At 38.3% G+C, this 21,099-nt stretch overlaps 1 protein-coding gene across 25 annotated transcripts in view; it reads left to right on the plus strand.

The window, feature by feature from the left end:
• Positions 1-21,099, plus strand: part of obscnb (obscurin, cytoskeletal calmodulin and titin-interacting RhoGEF b) — a 52,139-nt gene that overhangs the window by 20,497 nt on the left and 10,543 nt on the right. For 4 of the 25 annotated variants that reach the window (XM_043226247.1, XM_043226252.1, XM_043226256.1 and 1 more), the window contains 33 exons: positions 203-469; positions 650-916; positions 1,208-1,468; positions 1,735-2,001; positions 2,368-2,442; positions 2,718-2,798; positions 4,102-4,368; positions 4,699-4,965; positions 5,261-5,527; positions 5,738-6,004; positions 6,187-6,453; positions 6,547-6,813; positions 7,251-7,520; positions 8,270-8,539; positions 8,915-9,193; positions 9,549-9,806; positions 10,031-10,297; positions 10,500-10,772; positions 12,308-12,574; positions 13,024-13,299; positions 13,542-13,814; positions 13,906-14,196; positions 14,618-14,887; positions 15,403-16,659; positions 16,945-17,226; positions 17,646-17,727; positions 17,820-17,953; positions 19,590-19,787; positions 20,177-20,212; positions 20,364-20,462; positions 20,573-20,791; positions 20,921-20,948; positions 21,053-21,096. In XM_043226247.1, coding sequence (XP_043082182.1) covers positions 203-469; positions 650-916; positions 1,208-1,468; positions 1,735-2,001; positions 2,368-2,442; positions 2,718-2,798; positions 4,102-4,368; positions 4,699-4,965; positions 5,261-5,527; positions 5,738-6,004; positions 6,187-6,453; positions 6,547-6,813; positions 7,251-7,520; positions 8,270-8,539; positions 8,915-9,193; positions 9,549-9,806; positions 10,031-10,297; positions 10,500-10,772; positions 12,308-12,574; positions 13,024-13,299; positions 13,542-13,814; positions 13,906-14,196; positions 14,618-14,887; positions 15,403-16,659; positions 16,945-17,226; positions 17,646-17,727; positions 17,820-17,953; positions 19,590-19,787; positions 20,177-20,212; positions 20,364-20,462; positions 20,573-20,791; positions 20,921-20,948; positions 21,053-21,096 — 8,193 coding nt within the window. The remainder of the gene's footprint in view (positions 1-202; positions 470-649; positions 917-1,207; positions 1,469-1,734; positions 2,002-2,367; positions 2,443-2,717; positions 2,799-4,101; positions 4,369-4,698; positions 4,966-5,260; positions 5,528-5,737; positions 6,005-6,186; positions 6,454-6,546; positions 6,814-7,250; positions 7,521-8,269; positions 8,540-8,914; positions 9,194-9,548; positions 9,807-10,030; positions 10,298-10,499; positions 10,773-12,307; positions 12,575-13,023; positions 13,300-13,541; positions 13,815-13,905; positions 14,197-14,617; positions 14,888-15,402; positions 16,660-16,944; positions 17,227-17,645; positions 17,728-17,819; positions 17,954-19,589; positions 19,788-20,176; positions 20,213-20,363; positions 20,463-20,572; positions 20,792-20,920; positions 20,949-21,052; positions 21,097-21,099) is intronic. The other 21 variants (XM_043226253.1, XM_043226255.1, XM_043226249.1 and 18 more) reach the window with 21 other exon arrangements.

The raw sequence follows: 21,099 nt of genomic DNA on the forward strand, positions 1-21,099 counted from the left end.
TTCTGTGTTTGATTTAATATTTCCATGATTATAGAACATTTTGACGACCCTAATGATGTCAAGATCTTATACATTATGATACAACATAACACTTGTCCTAGTTTCCGTGTCAGTTCATCTCATCCCAAAGATCTTTCATCCTTTCTTTTGGATGCTAAAACTAGGGAGAATTTTAATTATACAATGCTTGCTTGTTCTCCAGTGGTACCTGCTAGGTTTAAGGGTCAGATGAAGAACCAGCAAGTTACTGAAGGTGGGAAAGTTTTACTTTCCTGTGAGCTCTCAAAACCTGGCTGCCAAGTGCAATGGAAAAAGGGAACGGAAAGTCTGAAACATGGGGGAAGATATCAGATAATGCAGAGGGACACCATGTGTGAGCTACAGATTTCAGACTTAGTGCCTGAAGACAGTGGAGAATATACCTGTGATTGTGGAAATGAAAAAACAACAGCAAATGTTGTTGTCAGTGGTATGGATAAAAGCTTATTAATTTACATGCATTTATTTATTTTTTGCTTACTTCAATTTATTTTAGCACTAAGATCAAGTAATACACTAAAATGTCAATACATGTGTCAAGGAACTGCACTAATATTTACTAACATTTATATACCTTTCTAACTTATGAAATCACGCAATTGCTATTCAGCATTACCGGTGGTCTTCAGAAGTGAACTACAAAGCCAAGAGTGTGACATAGGAGACATCATTACTCTACATTGTGAACTCTCAAAGCCAGGAATTCCTGTAGTTTGGAAAAAAGGAACACAGGTGCTACAATCTGGAGAAAAGTACCTCACCATGCAAGATGGGGCTACTATTAAGTTGAAGATCGCAGACCTCAGACCTGAAGATGCTGGACAATACACATGTGTGTGTGGTGACAAAAAGACTACAGCAAACATTAAAATCAAGGGTATGAAATTCATTCAGTTTTTTAAATGTCTTATTTTAATTTAGAGTACAAATACTTTTTATATTTTTACCTTTACTGGTTAGTCGCTTGAAGGGAACTTAACATAGATATTATAGCATAACTGTCTTAATTAGATTAGCTTCACTAATGCAATTATCTGCTATCCTGTCTTGTAATATGTTGTCTAATATTTTCTTTGGTAGGTTTTTGAATGTTTTGTCATGTTATGCATATATGTTTTTGCAAAGTGCATTATACTAACAACCTGTTGAAACATCAATTGCTTCTTAGCATTGGTCTTCAAAAGAGAACTGCAAAACCAAGAGTGTCAAGAGGCAGACAGTGTTACTCTTCAGTGTGAGCTTTCCAAAACAGGAGTGCCTGTAGTTTGGAGGAAAGGAACACAAGTAATCCATTCTGGAGAGAAATACTACATAAAGCAAGCTGGTTCTGTTTTTGAACTGAAGATCCCTGATGTCAAACCTGAAGATGCTGGAGTCTATAGTTGTGATTGTGGCTTCATCAAGACCTCATCTACCATTACCGTCAATGGTAGGAATGACATTTTGTTGAATTGCGATTATTGTATTACAAGCTGTACAACAATCCTCTACTGTGACCTAAATTTGATCAAGGTTGTTTCATATTACACTAATAGCTTTGTTTTTGAAAATAAAAATAGCTGGATTTATGTCTATGACTTGAAAACTAGAAAACTAGACAAGAAGACTGAAAAGGCTTCTGTTGGGTCCAATTCTCAGATGTTGACCTGAATCATTTGTGTAACATGGTTCCAACATCTTTTCACGATTCATTAGCACTACCAGTGGTCTTCACACATGAGCTGCAAAACCTGGAGTGTGATGAAGGAGGCAGTGCTACTCTGTCCTGTGAGCTTTCCAAACCTGGTGTTCCTGTGCAGTGGAAAAAAGGAAGCCATGTTATTCAGTCTGGAGGAAAGTACGTCATCAGGCAGATTGCCTCGAAGGTGGAGCTGAAGATCACAGATCTCAAACCTGAAGATGAAGGAGACTACACGTGTGTATGTGGAGACAAGGCAACAACAGCCCATATGAAAATTAAGGGTATGAATCAGTCTTATACTTTCTTGGATTTATAACCATTAATTAGTGAATATAGGTGCACTATTCTAACAAACAACCATTTTCAATGTAATATTATTGCTTGTTTGTTTGGTGTTGGTGAATTTGTTGGTGGAGATCTGTTGACTTCATCGCTGTCTATGTGTTTCTTCTAGCTTGTAACTTCTTCAGTTTAGTATGATTCATACATTATCTGGAACAGAGATATGGGTTTAAGGCTTGAGTCTCAATTCAAAGAAGAGTAACATAACATGTTACACTACTTTATACAGAACTTGCATGTTTTCCCAGCTTTTGAAGCTTTGGAGGCATGTCTTCGAGATTTCATTGTCTCAATTTTTGTCACAGTTCTGAAAGCCCAGACAGCCTTGTACCATCCAGGACTTCAAAAGCAGACTACTGAGCAGGAGGCATCAATTGATGGTACAGAGCAAATGTGCAGGATGACTGTCCGTACTTTGTTTTCTTGGTCAGCAGCTTGAATTCTTCTTGTTGGCCGTGCTATCTGTCAGTCAGGAATCAGTCAGGCTTTGAGGCATTTAGTCAACATGCATGAATCCTTCTGTAAAATAAGGATGTCTGCTTGTTCTGTATATGCCAACTATTGTCCAACATGGCTGACACAGAAATTTGTGTTCTAAGATCCTTACGATTTTGGCCAAATGTTGGAGTTTACATGAATGTGTCTTTTGTCACAGCTCTAAAGTTCCTCTGTCCTTCTGCTGCCCTTGAATCAGACTTCCAGAAGCAGAAGAATGAGAAACAGTCAGAGCTCAGTGGTATGAAACTGATGTCTATTTCCTGCCTGTCCGTGCAGCACGTTTATGAGCTAATGGAAGAGAGAATAACAGTCAAAAGTCGTTCTTTTGAATGGAACAGCATGTGGCTACACATTCGCTTTTGCATTATGTGTTTTTGAGCACTCTTTGTTGTTGTGTCTTTATTTTGCTGACAAGAATTTAATCTTATCACCTTTGCATCAAAAATTTGGATATTCTGAGCTTTCTTCTTTTTTGACATTTTAAAAACAGTTGCTCCTACATTAATAAGCAAAATATCTTCATATTTTATGTTTTTAGGAAAGTTCTTTGCACTTAAGTAAAAGTTAAATACATGTTGTTAATCTGATTTTTTTTTCATTTTTGTTTTACTTATATTCACACTTGAAAATTAATGGCTATTGGTGCATTTTTCTCCTTCAGTTTTACCTGCACCACAACTTGTTCTAGTCACACATGATGAATTTTTTAATGGTTGACTCTAGAGTGTTACCTATTTCCAACATTGTACTTGTACAATGCACAAAGGTGTACAGGGCAGGAGTGGCTGATGGTTGTAGGAAAGAGTTTAGCTTGCCTCAGATGATATTCAACTTTGTTAGTGCAATTGGTTCAGTGAAAGTAGCTCTTAGTAGCTAGGAAGAATAGTTGTATTGCTTTGATTTTTTCTTTTTTCTTATTATTTTTAGTTGAATTCTGCAATTTTTAGTTCAGGAGTCATTCACTCTCCCACACATTTGTCTAAATGTTTTTCTGTAAACTGTTCTTTATAATTGCAGGCTCTTCTATGATTATTTTTAATTTTAAACTGAGTTTATTTCATATTATTGTCATCATTTTTGAAACATACAAACTGGATTGCTTTATATGGCTATGTGAAACTGTGGAGCATTTCCCTGTTCCCTGCGTTAGATGTTCTCATTGGTGTTAATAAATATTCTTATATTATTGTATTATAACATTCATTAGTAGTTTTTTAGTGTATTCCTTAACTTTCCTCACTTAGGTTAAATATTTAGAAAGGAAAGTTAGAAAGATAAGATGTTTTGCCAGTAGTTTTGTACAGTAGTGCGGTGTATGGGCTAGTTTAGTATAATAAGCTTTATAGATTGTAGTTTTCCCATTTGCATCAATGTAAATGTGTTTGCTTAAAATCTTACAAGGTAGTTAAAAATGGTGATAAAATTATAAGTGAAGCCATTTCAGAAGAATGTTTCACATCTATCAGTGGAAGAATTTTTAGGCAAAGTATAAATCGCACAAGATTCAATTTCTGGTTCAACAAATTTTCCTAATTCCTCAGCGTTACCGGTGGCCTTTAAGTGTGAACTACAGAACCAAGAGCTTCAAGAAGGAGAGTGTGTAACTTTGCGCTGTGAACTTTCAAAACCTGGAGCTCCTGTGGTTTGGAGAAAAGGAACAGAGATCATCAGCTCTGGAGAAAAGTACATCATTAAGCAAGTTGGCTCTGCTGTTGAGCTGAAGATCACTGATGTTAAACCTGAAGATGCTGGAGACTATGTTTGTGATTGCAGGGACAACATCAGCACCGCTAGAATCAAAATCAATGGTAGGACTCAACTTTTATTTGAACCTTCTACAACAATGAAGAAGTTACCCGTTTCTGATCTAAAAACACTGCATTTTAAGAATGTATTCGTTTAAGTTAGGGTGTAGTGCGTGCACGGGCTGGTCTAGTGTAATAAGCTTTTGTCTAGTTCATAGCTTTTTTATTTGCATCATGGTGGGTGTTTTTGCTTAAACTCTCACAAGATGGTAAAATGGTAATTTAAGCCATTTTAGAAGAATGATTCACATCTGTCAGTGGAAGAGTTCTTAGGAAAAGTATAAATCTCACAAGATCCAGTTTCTGGTTAAACAAATTTTCCTAATTCCTCAGCATCACCAGTGGTATTCAAGTGTGAACTACAGAACCAAGAGCTTCAAGAAGGAGAGAGTGCAACTTTGCACTGTGAACTCTCAAAACCTGGAGTTCCTGTGGTCTGGAGAAAAGGAACAGAGATGATTAGTTCTGGAGAAAAGTACATCATCAAGCAAGTTGGCTCTGCTGTTGAGCTGAAGATTCCTGATGTTAAACCTGAAGATGCTGGAAACTATGTTTGTGAATGTGGAGATAACATCTGCACTGCTAACATCAAAATCAATGGTAGGAATGATCTTTTATTTGAACCGTCTTCAACAATGAAGATTTTTTTTCATGTAAACAGCTGTCCATTAATAATATCTTCATTTAGTGTAGGGTGTATAGCTTATTCTAGTGTACCATTTGCATTATGCTGGTTGTCTTGGTTAAATATATTAGAAGGTGGCAAAACATGTAAGTTAAGCCACTGTAGAAGAATGTCTTAGATTTATAAGTGGAAAGAATATTTTTGATGCAAAGTGTAAGCTTAATCCCACAAGATCTGTTCCTGGTTCAACAACTTTGACTGATTCCTCAGCATTACCAGTGGTCTTCAAATGTGAGCTACAGAACCAAGAGATTCAGGAAGGGGATAGTGTTACTTTGCGCTGTGAAGTTTCAAAACCTGAAGTTCCTGTGATTTGGAGGAAAGGAACACAGGTGATCCATTCTGGAGGAAAGTACATCATCAAGCAAGTTGGCTCTGCTGTTGAGCTGAAGATCACTGATGTCAAACCTGAAGATTCTGGAGATTATGTTTGTGATTGCGGAAAGAGCACGACAACTGCCAACGTCAAGGTTAACGGTAGGAGAAGACCAGCAACTTCCAAATTTTTTTCATCATCATTCCATGGTTGTGAGGTGCAAATTAATTCCCCTAATTAATTTGAAGACCAAAAAGAAAAAACTTGCTTGCATTTGTATAATCTTAATGTTACTTTTCTGAAAAATATTTATTTACGTCATCTTTATGTACTAAATTTCTGGCATCTCATACCACTTTTTGAATTGCCAGCTCTTCCAGCTACCTTTACACAAGAACTTAAAAACCAGACAGCTACTGAAGGAGAAAGCATCATCTTCCAGTGTAAACTCTCCAAACTTGAAATTCCTGTTGTTTGGAGGAAAGGAATGCAGGTGATCCATTCTGGAGAAAAGTACCTCCTCAAGCAAGTTGGTTCTACGGTTGAGCTGAAAATCACTGATGTCAAACCTGAAGATGCTGGAGACTATGCTTGTGATTGCGGAGACAGCATTACCACAGCCAATGTCAAGGTTAATGGTAGGAGAAGAACCTTATTGTGAAGTATAAATGCTTTCTTTTTATTAAGAAGATAAATCCAAAGAAAAAATGATATTGTCTCCTGTTGGTATACTATAATGTTTGTTTGAACTGTTGCCTTTGGGTCTTACTTGTCTGGAAAACCTTTCATCTTTTCCATATACCACTCTTTGCATCGGCAGCACTTCCAGCCATTTTCACACAAGCACTGAAAAACCAGGCAGCTGTTGAGGGAGAGAGCATCAGCTTCCAGTGTGAGCTCTCCAAAGCAGACATTCCAGTTGAGTGGCGCAGGGGTGAAATTGGCCTTTGCCCCTGTGCTAAATATGAATTAAAGCAAGACGGCTACCGTGCCCAACTGGTCATACATGACCTTGAACGTGAGGACTCTGGTGACTATATTTGTGACACTGGAGAACACCAAAGCACTGCATATCTGGAGGTTAAGGGTAGGGTTGGATTGAACCATCTTTCTTTCCTGTATCAGTTGAAGCCATGTCTTCATGATGACCTTGAAACACTTGTTTACTCACCTTTTGCAGCACTGCCAGTTCTTTTCAAATCATCTCTGAAAGATTTGGAAAGTGAAGCTGGGGAACATGCAGTGTTTCGATGTAAACTTGACAAAGCTGGAGCCAAAGTCATCTGGAGGAAAGACAAGAATGTAATAGAAGCAAGCCACAAATATCAGATGAAGCAAGATGGGGCTGTTGCTGAACTTATCATTTACAAGCTGCAAGAAGGAGATGCTGGAGAGTACTGCTGTGAAACTGAACATGATCAGACATCTGCCAAACTCACTGTGAAGGGTATGAATCACCTTGTAAATGTCCTCATCACTCCTAACATTACCTGATCATCCTCTTTTGATGATTATGCATATACTCCATACCATCCCAAGTATTATGCTATCATCCTCTCTTATGCTTATACTTGATCCCAGATCACCTTCATCTCCTTTTTTTGCACGTGGTTTTGCAAAACTTGCACAACCTTTCTCCAGTTCCCTCCCATTTCATTTTTATAGATAAAGTGCAGGAGTTTTTTTGCACTTGACGTAACATTATAAACCTTACCCTTGTAGTTTAAAATTTTTATTCCAGGGTTGCTATTTCTCTCATGAACTGCTGTAGATTTTCTTGAAAAGCTTAGCTTATATTGAATGTTAAATTGTTACTGAGGATGTTTATATATTTTTTGATCTGCTGACTACGTCTGACAAAAGGAAACCTGATTTTGCTTTCAGAACCTGAAATCATGATCTTAACTGGCTTGAAGAGCTGCATTGTCAATGAAGGCGAGGACGTTCATTTTGAATGCCTTGTCTCTCATGACAATGCACTCATTGTTCAGTGGACACTGCAAGATGTCCCACTACAGAACAATGAGATGAATGAAATCCAAATGGAAGGAAAAAGGCACACACTTAGACTAAGAAGTGTCACCCAGAAAGACTCAGGCACAGTGTCCTTCCATGTGGGTGCACACACTTCTTTTGCTTGTCTTACAGTCAGAGGTAAAACTAAAGATTGTTTTCATTATATATTTTTTTAAATAGTAGTTTCCTTTTTTCACACCTTCATTTCTCAGTGAGTTTTGAACACATGTGCTGTTTAGTGCATGTGTTTAATATTTGTGTGCTATGTCTATATTGTGTGCTACGTCAATATGTCTATATTGAAAACATCCCAAATATGTAATATAACTTGCATTTTTTACTCTTTGATGCATGTTATATTACAAAATAATTACATGTGACCAGCCACTTTATATACACCACAATGAAAGCACAACATTTCATGCATGTATGTTATCGTTTTTTTCTTGCCAAATATTTCTTGTATATTGCTTAGTACACTGTAAAAAAAAAACGTTTTTGTGGGGGGGTTGTGATTTCTCAACTTAGAAAACTCCTACAAATATAAGTTGATAAAACTCTAAAATTTGCTGAAGCTGGTGGCCTTAAAATATTAAGCTGGCTCAACTTTTTTTTTTTTTTTTTTTTTTTTTTTACAGTGTAGTAAGCTAAGTTTTATTTGTTTGATTTTAGAATTTAGAAGGTTGACTATTCTTTGTTGCTTTTTTCTCATCAGTAATTATTTTATCTATAATAGTGTTTATGATTAATGCATTCGAAGGTTAAGTTTATCTTGTCCCTGGAATAGTTTAGAAACTATGAAGAAAATTTGTTGCCATCTCATAATCTTCTAATATGCAGTTTTACATATCTTAGACTGTATTCTCTGTATTGCTGTTTCCTGCCAGCAATCCCTGTGCTGTCATTTGTGAAGGAGTTAACAAGCCAGGAAGTCACAGAGGGAGGCAGTATCTCATTATGTTGTGAAATTTCAATACCTGATGCCAGTGTGACCTGGAAGAAAGGTACTCGGGCACTATCTGATGGAAGGAAGTATTCCATAAAGAGGGATGGCTCAATCCAAACCCTGGAAATCCAAAAGCTATCAGTGGATGATGGTGGCGAGTACATATGTGAAGCAGGAGAGAAACAAAGCAAAGCTACATTGACTGTCAAAGGTAACAATCTTGATTTTTCTTTATAGATGGGGTCTATTTTACATTGTTTCCCTGCAGAAGCAAACATACATATAAGTACTAGCATTTCAAATAATGAATACATTGAGTAGCTTTTATGTTTCAGATTGTCACCAAGGCATGATCCAAGTAGTATGTTAAGCTAATATCTCTGAACTAAGATCGTATGATGCTCTCCTCTATACTGGAATTTTACTGTAATGTCACAAAATCCAAAGCTTTTATTAAAAACAATTCTATTTGAAGGAGTAATACATCCTCTCACATTTTAAGTAGATAGTCAATAGTGGGATATTTACCTCTTTTCGGAAGATCCTCAATAGTCCCTTTCATCACGTTCCTTCCATCCATTCCCAGAATGTGTAAAAATCACAAGAGAAATAAAGGATGTGACTGTGATAACGGGCGAGGATGCTATCTTCCAGTGTGAGGTGTCTCATACAGGGGTTACAAATGTCGAGTGGTGGCTCGGCTCCAACCACCTTCAAAACAATGACTTGAATCAAATCAGCTGCAGAGGGAGGGAACACAGCCTAGTGCTGAAAATGGTCACACCCGACGACTCAGGTGATGTAGCCTTTGTGGTTGGCCCTCAGAAGAGCGTCGCCTACTTGTTGGTGCAGGAGAAACCCAAAGGTAAAAGACATATTATGGCTAACAGCGTTCATTGTTGGCAAGCAATCATCTGTTTGTCATTAGGTAGTAGCTGCACTCATTTTGCACAATTATAACAAAAGGCTTCCAGCTGCTTTTCCATTTGCTTTGACCATTCTACAGCTACATTCCAAAATTTTGTTTTTTGAGAAAGAATTTTATTTTGTCACATATTTGGTTCAGAAATAGTCTTTTGTCTAATTCCTGCCCTCTCTCAATAAAGCTATTTTAATGTACCACAGTATATGTTCAATGGCTTCAAGTGTCTAAGTTTCAGAGTCTTCAGGCAGACATTATGATGTGACAGCACTTGGGTTTGGGTTTCTCCTGTCCATAGTTGTATTCTTAGAGAAGCCTCTGGATTTAACTGCCAAAGAGGGTCAAACAGTCACACTGTCCTGCATGACCTCTGACCCTGAGGCCTCTGTCACCTGGTACAAAGATGAAGAGATGATAAAGGCAGGTGGGCGGTATCTGCTTTACAAGGATAGAGCCGTCCATCAGCTCCGCATCCTTAGAGTGGAGGAAGGAGATGCAGGGTTGTATACATGCAAAACCAAAGATGCAGAAAGCTGCGCCACCCTTACTGTTAAAGGTAAACGGGTTTGTAGGCCTGTGACTATTTGGTTTTCATTTTATCAACATGCCTGAAGATAAAGTGAACACGAACGGTTTTCAAGAAGACCCGTTCTGGTTTTCTTTTCTTTATAACTGCCTCTCTTGTGCAACGGAGAAGATTTTGATACCCTCACAGGTATCAGCCTCCATTTAAAATCTGACATTTACATTCTTTTAACTTCTTTTCTTATCCATCATCAGGTCAACCTGCATACTTCCGGAAGGAGTTAGACAACCAGAATGCAATAGAGGGAGATAGTATCACCTTGCGCTGTGAGCTTTCTAAGCCGGTTAAGAGTGTAGAGTGGAGAAAGGGTGGAGTGGTACTCCAACCCAGTAAGAAATTTGAAATGAAAAAAGAAGGGTGTGTGCTGGAGCTCCATGTCCATGATCTGGAACCAGAGGACAATGGCTACTACACTTGTGATGCTGGAGACCAGTTGACAACAGCATCGGTCACTGTGCAAGGTATCAATTTTGTTAAATCATCTGTATTTTAGTTATAAAATCTGTTGTAGAGCAAACAGAGAGAATTTTCTCAAATGGACCGGAGGTTCTTTAAAATCTTTAGCTTTATGTCCTCATAAGTTTCATGTTTCGGAAACATCCTCAATGTACAAGTGTTTTTAGACACTGGTGAACGTAGGGTTTCTGTGTCTGGTCTCTGCAGAGGCTGAGGTTCTCATAGTGTCGGGTATAAAGAACACAGATGTGTTTGTAGGAGAACAGGCAATTTTCTCCTGCCAGCTCTCTCGCCGTGCCAAAGGCAGAGTTCAGTGGTGGCTGGACGGCACTCGTTTGGAGAACAGTACCTTCAGTGAAATAAGTGTGGGTGAAGACCATGTCCACACTCTCACCCTAAGGAACCTTTCTCCCAATGATTCGGGTACAGTCCTGTTCAAAACAGGTGGCCTGACGTCCTCCGCCAAGCTGTTAGTGAAAGGTACCAAATGCAGTGGTGCTTGGCAGTACATACATTTTGAATAGCACTGGACTAATACTGTGTCCATGAATTTTCATAAATCTAAAAGTCGGCTACTCATTCTGAAGCATTTAGGTTGCCTTTTTTAACAGTTACAGTTAGACCATAAATCTTGAATTGTGTCTTAATCTGTCCTTGAAGTAGTTCAGTACTGTGTGTTCTTCAGACTTGCATACTCAAATTACTGAATTTCCATCCATACCTCCATATTAATAATACTCTAAATCCAGTGTCATTCCAGACTACCCTGGAGAGTACTTTGGTTAAGTGCTCAAAAATGCAATCCTGACAGAACAGGATTTTATTTACTTTATTCTCATTTAGGTTGTCCATGCCTACAATTGAATCTTTTTTGTTAGAGTTTTGTTGGAGTTTGTTTACAGTTAAGCAAAAGTATACAGTAAGAAGAGTTAAATTAAAAAATAAAATAGTGAAAATTCATGTATGCATATAGTCCATGTGCCATATATTTCTAACCTAAAAATGGATTTGGCTGCAGTATTACAGCTTGCTAATTACTTACAAAATTGGCATACTAATTATTAAATGATCATTTTCATAATGAGCTTGTATAAGATGCAAATATGTTTACTACTGCATCAGTCAAACAGGTTATTTTTACTACTGAAACAGGTTTAGATTTTTACATGCCCAGATTTTTTTTTTACTGATCCTTCCATGAAAAAAAGCATGATATTCATAATTAATCCCAATTAATCATGCTAAAAATGTGCTGAGAAAAGTCCTAAATTAATAATTCACACAATTAAAATTCCAAAACAAGATTTTTCATCACATAAAAAGTATCTGTAGAAGTCAGTATGTTGGTTGTCTGTGTCTTGTATATTTTGAATATTATTGAGCCTATCACTACACCAGCTATCCATTTTACAGTCCACAGCAATATATTTAAAAATTCAGCTTGTTAAAGTAAAAATTAATATATAAAAGTGAAAGCCCTAGTGGATGCTCCAAAGCATCTAAATCAAATTGTGCAAGCAACCTTTTGCCCAAAAATCGAAAGAGTAAACAATATTGTAAGCAACCTTTTGCCCAAAAATCGAAAGAGTAAACAATAATTGTCTTGCATGCACTCTAATTCAGATAATTGTACACTCTTCGGTCTTCAATGTTTGTTTGTGCTGCATGTACTTTTTTTATGAATTGGTCTTAGTTTGACTTGACACTGCAACTAGGCATGTGTTGGTTGTAATTGACCATGTCCTTGGTCAGTTTGGAGTAGAGAAGCAAAAGATGTTACACTTACCATGTACATTTCATTGAGAAAGAAACAGAAAAAGCACTGACTTAGATGATTAGGTTGAAATGGCTGTTGTTTTAAACTGAATAAAGTACCAGGCTTACAGTATATTTTAAGAGTTAAATTACGTTAAATACCACCCAAAACCTGAAAGAGGCTTGAGGTGGAGAACTCTACTTCAAAGTGCACTGGGGTCTTGTGAATATTATTTATCCCCACCGCCAACCCTCTATAGATCCCAATGTGGAGGTGGTCAGTGCCATGGAGGACCAACATGTAGCAGAAAACCAGCCTGCAGAGTTCATCTGTCAGTACTCCCGGCCAGTCAAGGCTGTATGGAAGCGAAACGGCATACCTGTGCAAGCAGACGGTCGCAGGGTAATAGTGGAACAGGACTGGACTGTTTCACGGTTGTACATTAGCTGTGTGGAGCCCCAGGATGGGGGGATGTACTCCTGTGAGGCAGAAGGAACCTCTGTTGTGGCACATCTCAGGGTGCAAGGTGAGCACACCTGTAGGCGAAGAGAATCTGTGTGTTATCCATAACTCAAAAGCTGGATCATCACAAACTCTCAGTATAACATTCACAAAGATTTTGAGAAACATTACGTTGTAAGTTGCACAATTAAGGGCTTACCACAAAGGGTTTTACTGTGATACTGGGATCCAAAAATTGCTGTTCTTAGCAACATCATCATCATCATCATCATCATCTGGCTGGCTATGCAATAACCAAAATGTGCTTTTATCACAGCTACCTTTGCTTCTTACGCTTCTCAATGCTGGATGCTACTGTTTATGCTAGTGAAATGTTGGATGAAAATTTTCTGTGCAGAATTCTGTTTCACTTTTTTTTTTATTCAAGGGCAGTCAAAGTCATTTGTATTACATTAACTTGATGTGACATGTATAAAGCCAAGGAAATTTTCAGGTATTTTCTCTCTCTTGCAGCTAAACCAATTGACATTCTTCAAGAGCTGAGTAACGTGGAGACCATTAATGGTGGGGAAGCACTTTTTGAATGCTCCTTGTCCCGGCCTGAAACCAAAGACTGCCGGTGGTTAATTGATGGTAAGCCTGTAAAGGAGTCCTCAAATGTGGAGATTGTTTCCTTTGAGAGTGGCAGACGCCATCTTCTGCTTTTAAAGGATTTGCATCCTTGTGAAAACACAAGGATTACATTCCAAGCTGGCACTTCATCAACTACTGCTCTCCTGTCTGTCAAAGGTATGTCATTTCTGTAGTATTAGTATTAGCAAATTTAAATCATAACATCCAATTTTATAAAACAAAATGACTGCTCTTGTTTTAGTATGTTAAAAATAATGATGCAGTTAATTTTATACATTATGCTGTATATGGTATACCTAGTTTTATGCTCCCATTTTGTAATATATTAAATTTGATTCGTAAATCAAATTGCGTAAATGCGTAAATGTATTTAAATGCTATGGATTTGTTCTGTACAGCTTGGCAACTGGAGGTGATCAAGCTTTTGGAAGATAAGACCGCCATTGCAGGAGAACAAGTTGAGTTCACTTGTGCTTTGAATGAAGCTGTGCCTGAGAGTGAAGTGACTTGGTATGCAAATGGTGTTGAGTTAAAATGTAATGACCAGTGGGCCATGAGAGCCAGTGGATCTTCCTACAGCTTAATTTTGCAGAAAGCCCAGGCTCAGCCCACACAGGAAATCACATTTGCTGCCCGGGATGCCTTATCAATGGCCAAACTCACCATAATATGTAAGGGTCCTAATTTGTGGCTCATTCATTATTATTTCTGCTATTATGCTGCTATTTCTATTATTATAAACTTAATTTTATCTATTTACAGCTGTGCCTGATCCCCCTGAAGACCCAGAGCTGGTTAGTAAAGGTCCAACGTTCGTCACCTTGTCTTGGTTTACGCCCCTCAGTGATGGAGGAAGCCCAATCATTGGTTACCGTGTGGAAATGCGTCTAGTGGACAGTGTCCTCTGGCTGCCTTGCCACACAGAACCAGTGTGCAACACTGAATTTCTGGTTGAAAATCTCATACCGGGGGCAGGTTACAGGTTCAGGGTGGCAGCCATCAACCGTGCTGGTATTGGAGAGCCTGTCCAGCTGCCTCAAACTGTGACACTTGGTAAGTGGATACTTGCTAAAATAACCAATTTGTTTCAAGCAACCTTATAGAGTACATTGTTTTTTCATCTAACCAAAATGCCTCATTGAGTCAATATAGAAGGCTTGCTATTCTGCCTTAGTTAGTCCTTACCCCTACTCCTGGAGAACTACTTTCCTACAAAATTATGTTTCAACTGTGATTCAACACACCCGGCTTTCTTTAATGTAAACCCAAAAACCTTAATTACAGCTGGAACTAAATTCAGAAGGAAAGTGAAGAACTCTGCCCTAGATGCTACTGTAGCAGTAGAGCACTAAAAACTATACTCGAAGGTGTATTTTGTATTTGTTGTGTTTTATTTGTTGTGCTTTGTATTTGTTCTTGTTGAACTCTTGCTATATTTCTTCAACTGTTCTTTAAATGGACCTTGGATCTTCAGACGCACCAGTGACCATGACCAAAATGTTAAGCAGCTCTAAGATTGAAAAAGGAAAGATAGTTCGTTTGGAGTGTGAACTTTCTACAGAGAGCAAATCAGTTATATGGCTAAAGGACAACAGAGAGATAGAGTTTGGGGTCAAGTATCAAATGGTCGCAGAAGAAAAGAGCCAAGTTTTGCTCATAAAGGATTTCCAGTCTACAGATCAAGGTGTCTATTCTTGTATAGCCTCAGAAGAGGCTAAGACTTCTATCAACCTCAACCTCGAAGGTACTTTACTTTGTTTAACCTCACGTCTAACTTACCATTGTTGTTTTTGTCAACCTCATATGTGGACACAATCATGTGTATGTCATAGTGTTTGGAAGTTTTCTACTTCATTCTTTTAACAAATATTAGATATTTCTAAATGTTACTACAACCATTACATTATTTATTTTCTTTTTGTGGTTTTAACTCCTCTGTTTTTCACACTTTTTACTTTTTTTTCAGGTTTTTGTATTATTTAAAATTTACAAGAGTTTAATTGCAGTCAAATTGCTGTTGCAATGATAGATCTCAGAAACAAAGTAACAGAAGCTGTTAAGAGGTACCTTTTCAAAAGGTACACTTTTGTACCTGTTAGGTTCAAATATTTATACTTTATATGTACCTTTAAGGTACCAAAGTGGACCCTTTAGGTATAAACATCTACCTTATTGTAAAGGTACCACCCCAGTAACAGCTTTTGTACCTTTGTTATTACCTTTGAATAAGACTGATTTATGATGGCTACCTGATTACAGGAGATGACACAACACTTCCTCAGGATGCAGGCAGCCAGCCCAAATTACCTCCTGAAGCTGCTTCCGAGGGAGATTTACATGCTCTATGGGATGCAGTGGCCAAGAAGAGGAGAATGAGTCGAGAACCCACATTAGATTCAATTTCAGAGCTGCCAGAAGAAGATGGAAAAGAAAAAGCCCAGAGCAAGGAAGGAAAAGCACCTGAAAAGGAAGTGAGACCTGTTGAACCCACTCCCAAAATCACAGGGGAGCCTAATCTCTATAGAAGTTCTGATGAGGAATCTCTCAGTGGGACAACAAGCTTGGTGTCTTACCTAAAGAAAAGCAGCAAGTCCTCTATAACTGTGGAAGGTTCCACTGAGACTACTGCCTCCAAGAAACTGTATGAGCACTTCCAGATGACAGAGCAATCTGTTACAAAGACGTCTGTGGAGCCCCTCATGGAAGCTCAAAATGGGGATGAGTTGCAAGAGGCTGCTGTCAAGATTCAGGCAGCCTTCAAAGGTTATAAAGCCAGGAAGGATATGCGACCAGTCTTCAAAGATGTATTTAAGGATCAGACTAAGGAGCCCAATGGGACAATTCATCTTGAGTGCATTGTGGAGGGTAAGCCGGATAAGGTTCGCTGGCTGAAAGATGGTGAACCCTTAACAGATGGCAAGCACCACCATATTGACATCTATAATGATGGAACCTGCTCTCTAGTAGTGACAGCTGCCACAACCAAAGACACTGGTGTATATACTTGTGAAGTAACCAATAAGTTTGGCGTTTCGACCCATAGTGGTAAAGTCTCTGTAGGTTCCCTGCGGGAATCTTCTGGCCGACGCCCACTCACTCTGGGCTACAGTGCTGATAGCGAAGCTGAAAGCTCCTCAGGGAGTGAGATGGATGAGACTTTAAGGCAAGCAAGTAAACGACTACGCCGACTTCTTCGTACTCGCCTCCCTCCAGATGTGGAAGAGGAACCTTTTATTAGTGCGGATGAAGGAGATTTACCGCCACCGGACCTACAGTCTTACCGGGAAGACGATCAGTATATTTACATCCGTTTTGATAATCGTGCAGAAGCTCAAGTAGCTTCCCAGCGCTTCCAGGAAATGTTTACTTATCAAGGAGTCCCCATCGAAACGGCCATCATAGCAGCAGCAGGCACTAAGGTAGAGCTGCGTATCACAAAGATAGGTCTCTCCCAAGATGGCTCCCAAACCCCAACTCAGGAGCGACCAATGCCTGCTTTCATGACAGGAGCCCCTGGTATGACACTTCTTCCATGTGGTTCTACTGTAAATGTTTTTGCTGCTGTTGTTTGGTTCTTCGTAAAGTTGCATGATCCAGTGCTGGATTTTGTTTGTCATTATAGGGCAGCACTTTTAAAATGTACAAAAAATGTTGCGACTTGCTTGTTTTGGATCTTAAAGTGATGGCATGCCATGTTTTCGCCTGGTTAAGCATTTCTCGTCAAAAAATTGCTATGTTCTGTTCTTTTCGGGTGGGGGTTTTGCTCTTTTCTGTTCTCTTAATGGTCTACCAACCTCACAGCGGCTCCCGTCTTCCTGACGGAGCTCCGTAGCCAAGATGTTCCTGATGGCTTTCCAGTCAGTTTTGACTGTGTAATTGTTGGCAACCCCCCTCCCACTGTGAGATGGTTCAAGGATGGAAAGATGTTGGAGGAAAACGACCACTACATGATCAATGAAGATCAGGAAGGCCATCACCAGCTGATCATCACAGCTGTGCTGCCCACAGACATGGGCGTGTACCGTTGCATGGCTGAAAATGACAGTGCCATCTCCTCCAGCAAGGCTGAGCTGAGGGTGGACAGTGAGTACACTGTTAAAAGAAAGTGTTGTTCAAAACCCAAAACTCACAAATGTAGGCAATGGTGTTCTAGATTGAAACATTTTAACAACAAAGTCACTTTCTTTTACCGGTGCATCTGTGAAGTGTAAGAATGTGACTGCATGTGTTTTATCATTATTGTTGTTTGTCTCTAGAACTAAATCTGCACCTACATTCCCAACATACTTAAAATGAATGCTTTAAGATTTTAATATTTAGAACTAATTAAAGATCCTTTTATCTGGTTTCTTAATTTTTACTGTTTTGTTGTTTGAATATTAAGTTTAAGTTAACAATGACCATTTTTATTTTTGGATATTTATTTTACACTATTCTTAAAGAATCAAGATTTCAAGACGTGTGCTGTTTGATTATTAATTCAGTCTTGTGTATCTTTAAAGTGTCTTGCAGCTCAGACTATGACACAGCAGCCGATGCCACAGAGACGTCTTCCTATGTCAGTGCAAAAGGTTATGTGTCGAGGTAAGATTCAATCATTTGATTTAAAGCGATTTTTTATGACATGTCAGTATTACAAGGATCAAATAGTTTTTGCTCTAAATTGTAAAATTTAGCTCGGAGCACAGGGATACAGAGGCTTTTGAGTCTGTGGCAGAGGACGAACAGCTTCCTCAAGTTGTGGATGAGTTACACGATTTGTTCCTCAGTCCTGGAGCACCTATTGCCAAAATGAGTGTCAGGGTCAAAGGTCAGCTGTTTTTTTTTTTATTTTAATTGTTTAATTGCAGATTCTATTTCATCTGTGTTCTGATTAATTATGCATTGTTTGTTCCAAGTGTTTCCTTCTTTTGCATTTGCACCTGTTGTATCTATTCAAATCTAATTATAATAACATTAATGTCCTTAATCCTACTTTGTATCCAGTCTATGTGTTATGAACTTGTTTATATTCCTAACAGACATGCACATTGTTTCTGTCATTAATTACTCACCCTCATGTCATTCCAAAGCCGTAAGTAGGGATGCACTGGGCTGACCGGCTATAAATCAGCAACTGGACAGTTTTTGGGGGGTTTTTTTTAATGGCAATTTTTCCGGAATTGTGCCCGCGTGCACACTACATTGTAATCATTAGCGAACATGTAATTTGTGCATAACAAAAAAGTATGAAAAATGCTTCTTTTTGTAAAGACAAACTTGCATGCACTTTTGAAAATCCAGAAGTAAATGTCAGTTCTGTACAGGATGGTTTTATTTGACCTTAAAATTTACTTAATCTTAATTAAAATGCACCTGCTGTAGCTTCTTTGTTTAATTCGTTGCCCTAAACATTATTTAACGTTTTTGGAATTATTCATTTATAACATATTTCGGTTTTATTTAGTTTCACTGGTAAAGATCTTTTTTCTTTACACCAAATTTAAAAAACAAATGCTGAGTAAGTAACATCTTTGTTTGGACTGTCGATTGTGTCATTTGGATTGTAACTAAATAGTTGTTGCCATTTGTAGTTTAAAAAAACAAAAGCTAAATACTGATGTCAGTACCATCTATGTTTGTATTGAATGTACTTACTACACAGTTGTTGCCGTTAATTCTTTCTTATTTCTTGCTTAAAGAAAAAAAAAATCGGAATCAACCAGTTTGATCTGAATCGGATATGAAAAATTATGATTCCTACCCGCAAAACCTTTAAATATTTTTGATGAAATCAGAGAGCTATCTGACCCTCCATAGACTAAAAATGATCCAGGTCCAGAAACGTAGTAAATACATCGGTAAAACAGGATGTGTTAAATCTCCCCCCATTTTAGAGAGTATCACAAAGCATACAAATGCTTTCTCTTAGGCGTAACAATTGCAGATTACGTTCATGTGCATGCTTTCTCTCCAGACGTAAACAAGGCTGATTACATAAAATATGTTAAAGCGTGTTTATGCGTTGTATTGCAATACTCTCCAAAATGGCGGAAGACGTAACTCGGGGGAGAACAATGGTTGAGTAAATAATGTTATTTTTTGTTTTCTTTGCTCAAATAAAAAGGATTCTCTTAGCGTTGCACAACTAAAGTTGAGCTACTGATGTCACATCCTGTTTTACCAATGTATTTACTATGTTTCTGGACCTGGATAATTTCAGTTATGTTGCTGTCTATGGAGGGCCAGACAGTTCTCAGATTTAATAAAAAATATTAGAATTTGTGTTCCGAAGATGAACAAAGGTCTTATGGGTTTAAAACGACATGAGAGTAATTAATGACTTAATTTTCATTTTGGGATAATGAACGCTTCAAGTCTACTGTAATTTTCAACTGCTGCTTTTGCAGATGTAAGTGTGAGATGTGAGTGGCAGCCCTAGTTTCATGTCCAACACCTTTCTGCAGGATTTCCCACACCAAGGGTTTACTGGTTTAAGGATGGCACCCCACTCCAAGCCTCCAGCAGAATTGTATTATCAACAGAACGAGATCAGCATAGTCTTGAGATTTTGGATGTTAAACGCGAGGACACCGGAGAATACTCAGCATACATTAGCAATATAGCTGGCTCTGCCTACTCTTCAGCACAACTGAGTGTACTGGGTAAATATTCCTTTGATTGTTGAACTCTTTTTATACAGTATGTTGCTTGCATGTAGTGTTGCCAAATATGTTTTCCCATGGAAAAGGGCTACTTTAACACTATTGCCATGGGTTGTTTTTGTGAGTAAAAGCAAAGTAAAAGCATCTTTGTGATGAACTTCATCAAAATTGTGAATTTTCCCCTCAAAATGCCAATGGTCTAGTTTTGAGTAGCAGTTGGGTGGGTTTTGATGTGAACCCTGCTTGTATGGTATCTTTGTAAGACTGTGACAGGAAATGTCGAAATTTGAAATTATTAATCATACTTACAATAAATTTACTTTCCAAATTAAATGTGACAAATAAGATTTAAATGTGTTTCTGTTTATTTCTTTGTTTAAACTAATTAGCTCCAGGAGAGCGTCCCACGCAGGGACGAATGAGAGGTAAGCATCTATCTTGCATACGGCACATGCGATTATGAATTATTGTTCCACATGATGTAAGATGCAAATGCCTTTTGAAATTTAAAGTATTTATATGAAAGATTATGCATGCATGTAATTTGTTATGCCACTTGTGTTTTTCCACCAATAGATTTAAAGGTGCCTCTTGTGCCACCACGCTTCCTGGAGAGGTTCAGTAACAAGAAGGTGAAACCGGGAGCAAGTATGACATTCTCAGTCAAAGTGGAAGGTATGGTGTGTTAAAATTACTTTAGATGCCATTTTGAGAAGCATTTAGCATAACGTTCCGTTGCACTTTACAAAAGGTGAAAAGTAAAACTAACATACTGTCTTTCAAAGGCTCCCCAACCCCGTCTGTAAACTGGTTAAAGGAAGTGTCAGATAAGGATGTTCTGTGGATAAAGGCAGACACACCAGGTTACAAGGTGGCCAGCTCTGGCCGTCAGCATAGTCTCATCCTCATGGAAGTGGAAAAAAAACATGCCGGCATGTACACTTGCATCGCCACCAATCGTGCTGGACAGTCAGTCAACACAGCCCGGCTGGATGTGGAGACAGGTCAGGAACTCGTGGTTCAGTCATTGACCATAGTGATGTTTGAATCGTGTGACTTGATTTTATTATACAAGATTTTGACTGGTATTGTATGTGTAGTTTTTTCATCATGCTTACATTTCTGTCCAACAGCACCAGAACAAAAGAAAGTGGGGACAGAGTAAGTTTAAATATAAAAACCGATACATTTTGATAAATTTATTCATCTAAACATTTAAACATCTTAAAGTTTAAAGAGATTTAGAATGTTTTTTTTTCCTCCAGGGTTCTGGGAATTACTATCAGCCCACCGGAGGAAGAGGGCAAAGGTG

The sequence above is a fragment of the Puntigrus tetrazona genome, chromosome 24 (genome assembly GCF_018831695.1).
Source record: "Puntigrus tetrazona isolate hp1 chromosome 24, ASM1883169v1, whole genome shotgun sequence".
NCBI classification, from domain to species: domain Eukaryota; kingdom Metazoa; phylum Chordata; class Actinopteri; order Cypriniformes; family Cyprinidae; genus Puntigrus; species Puntigrus tetrazona.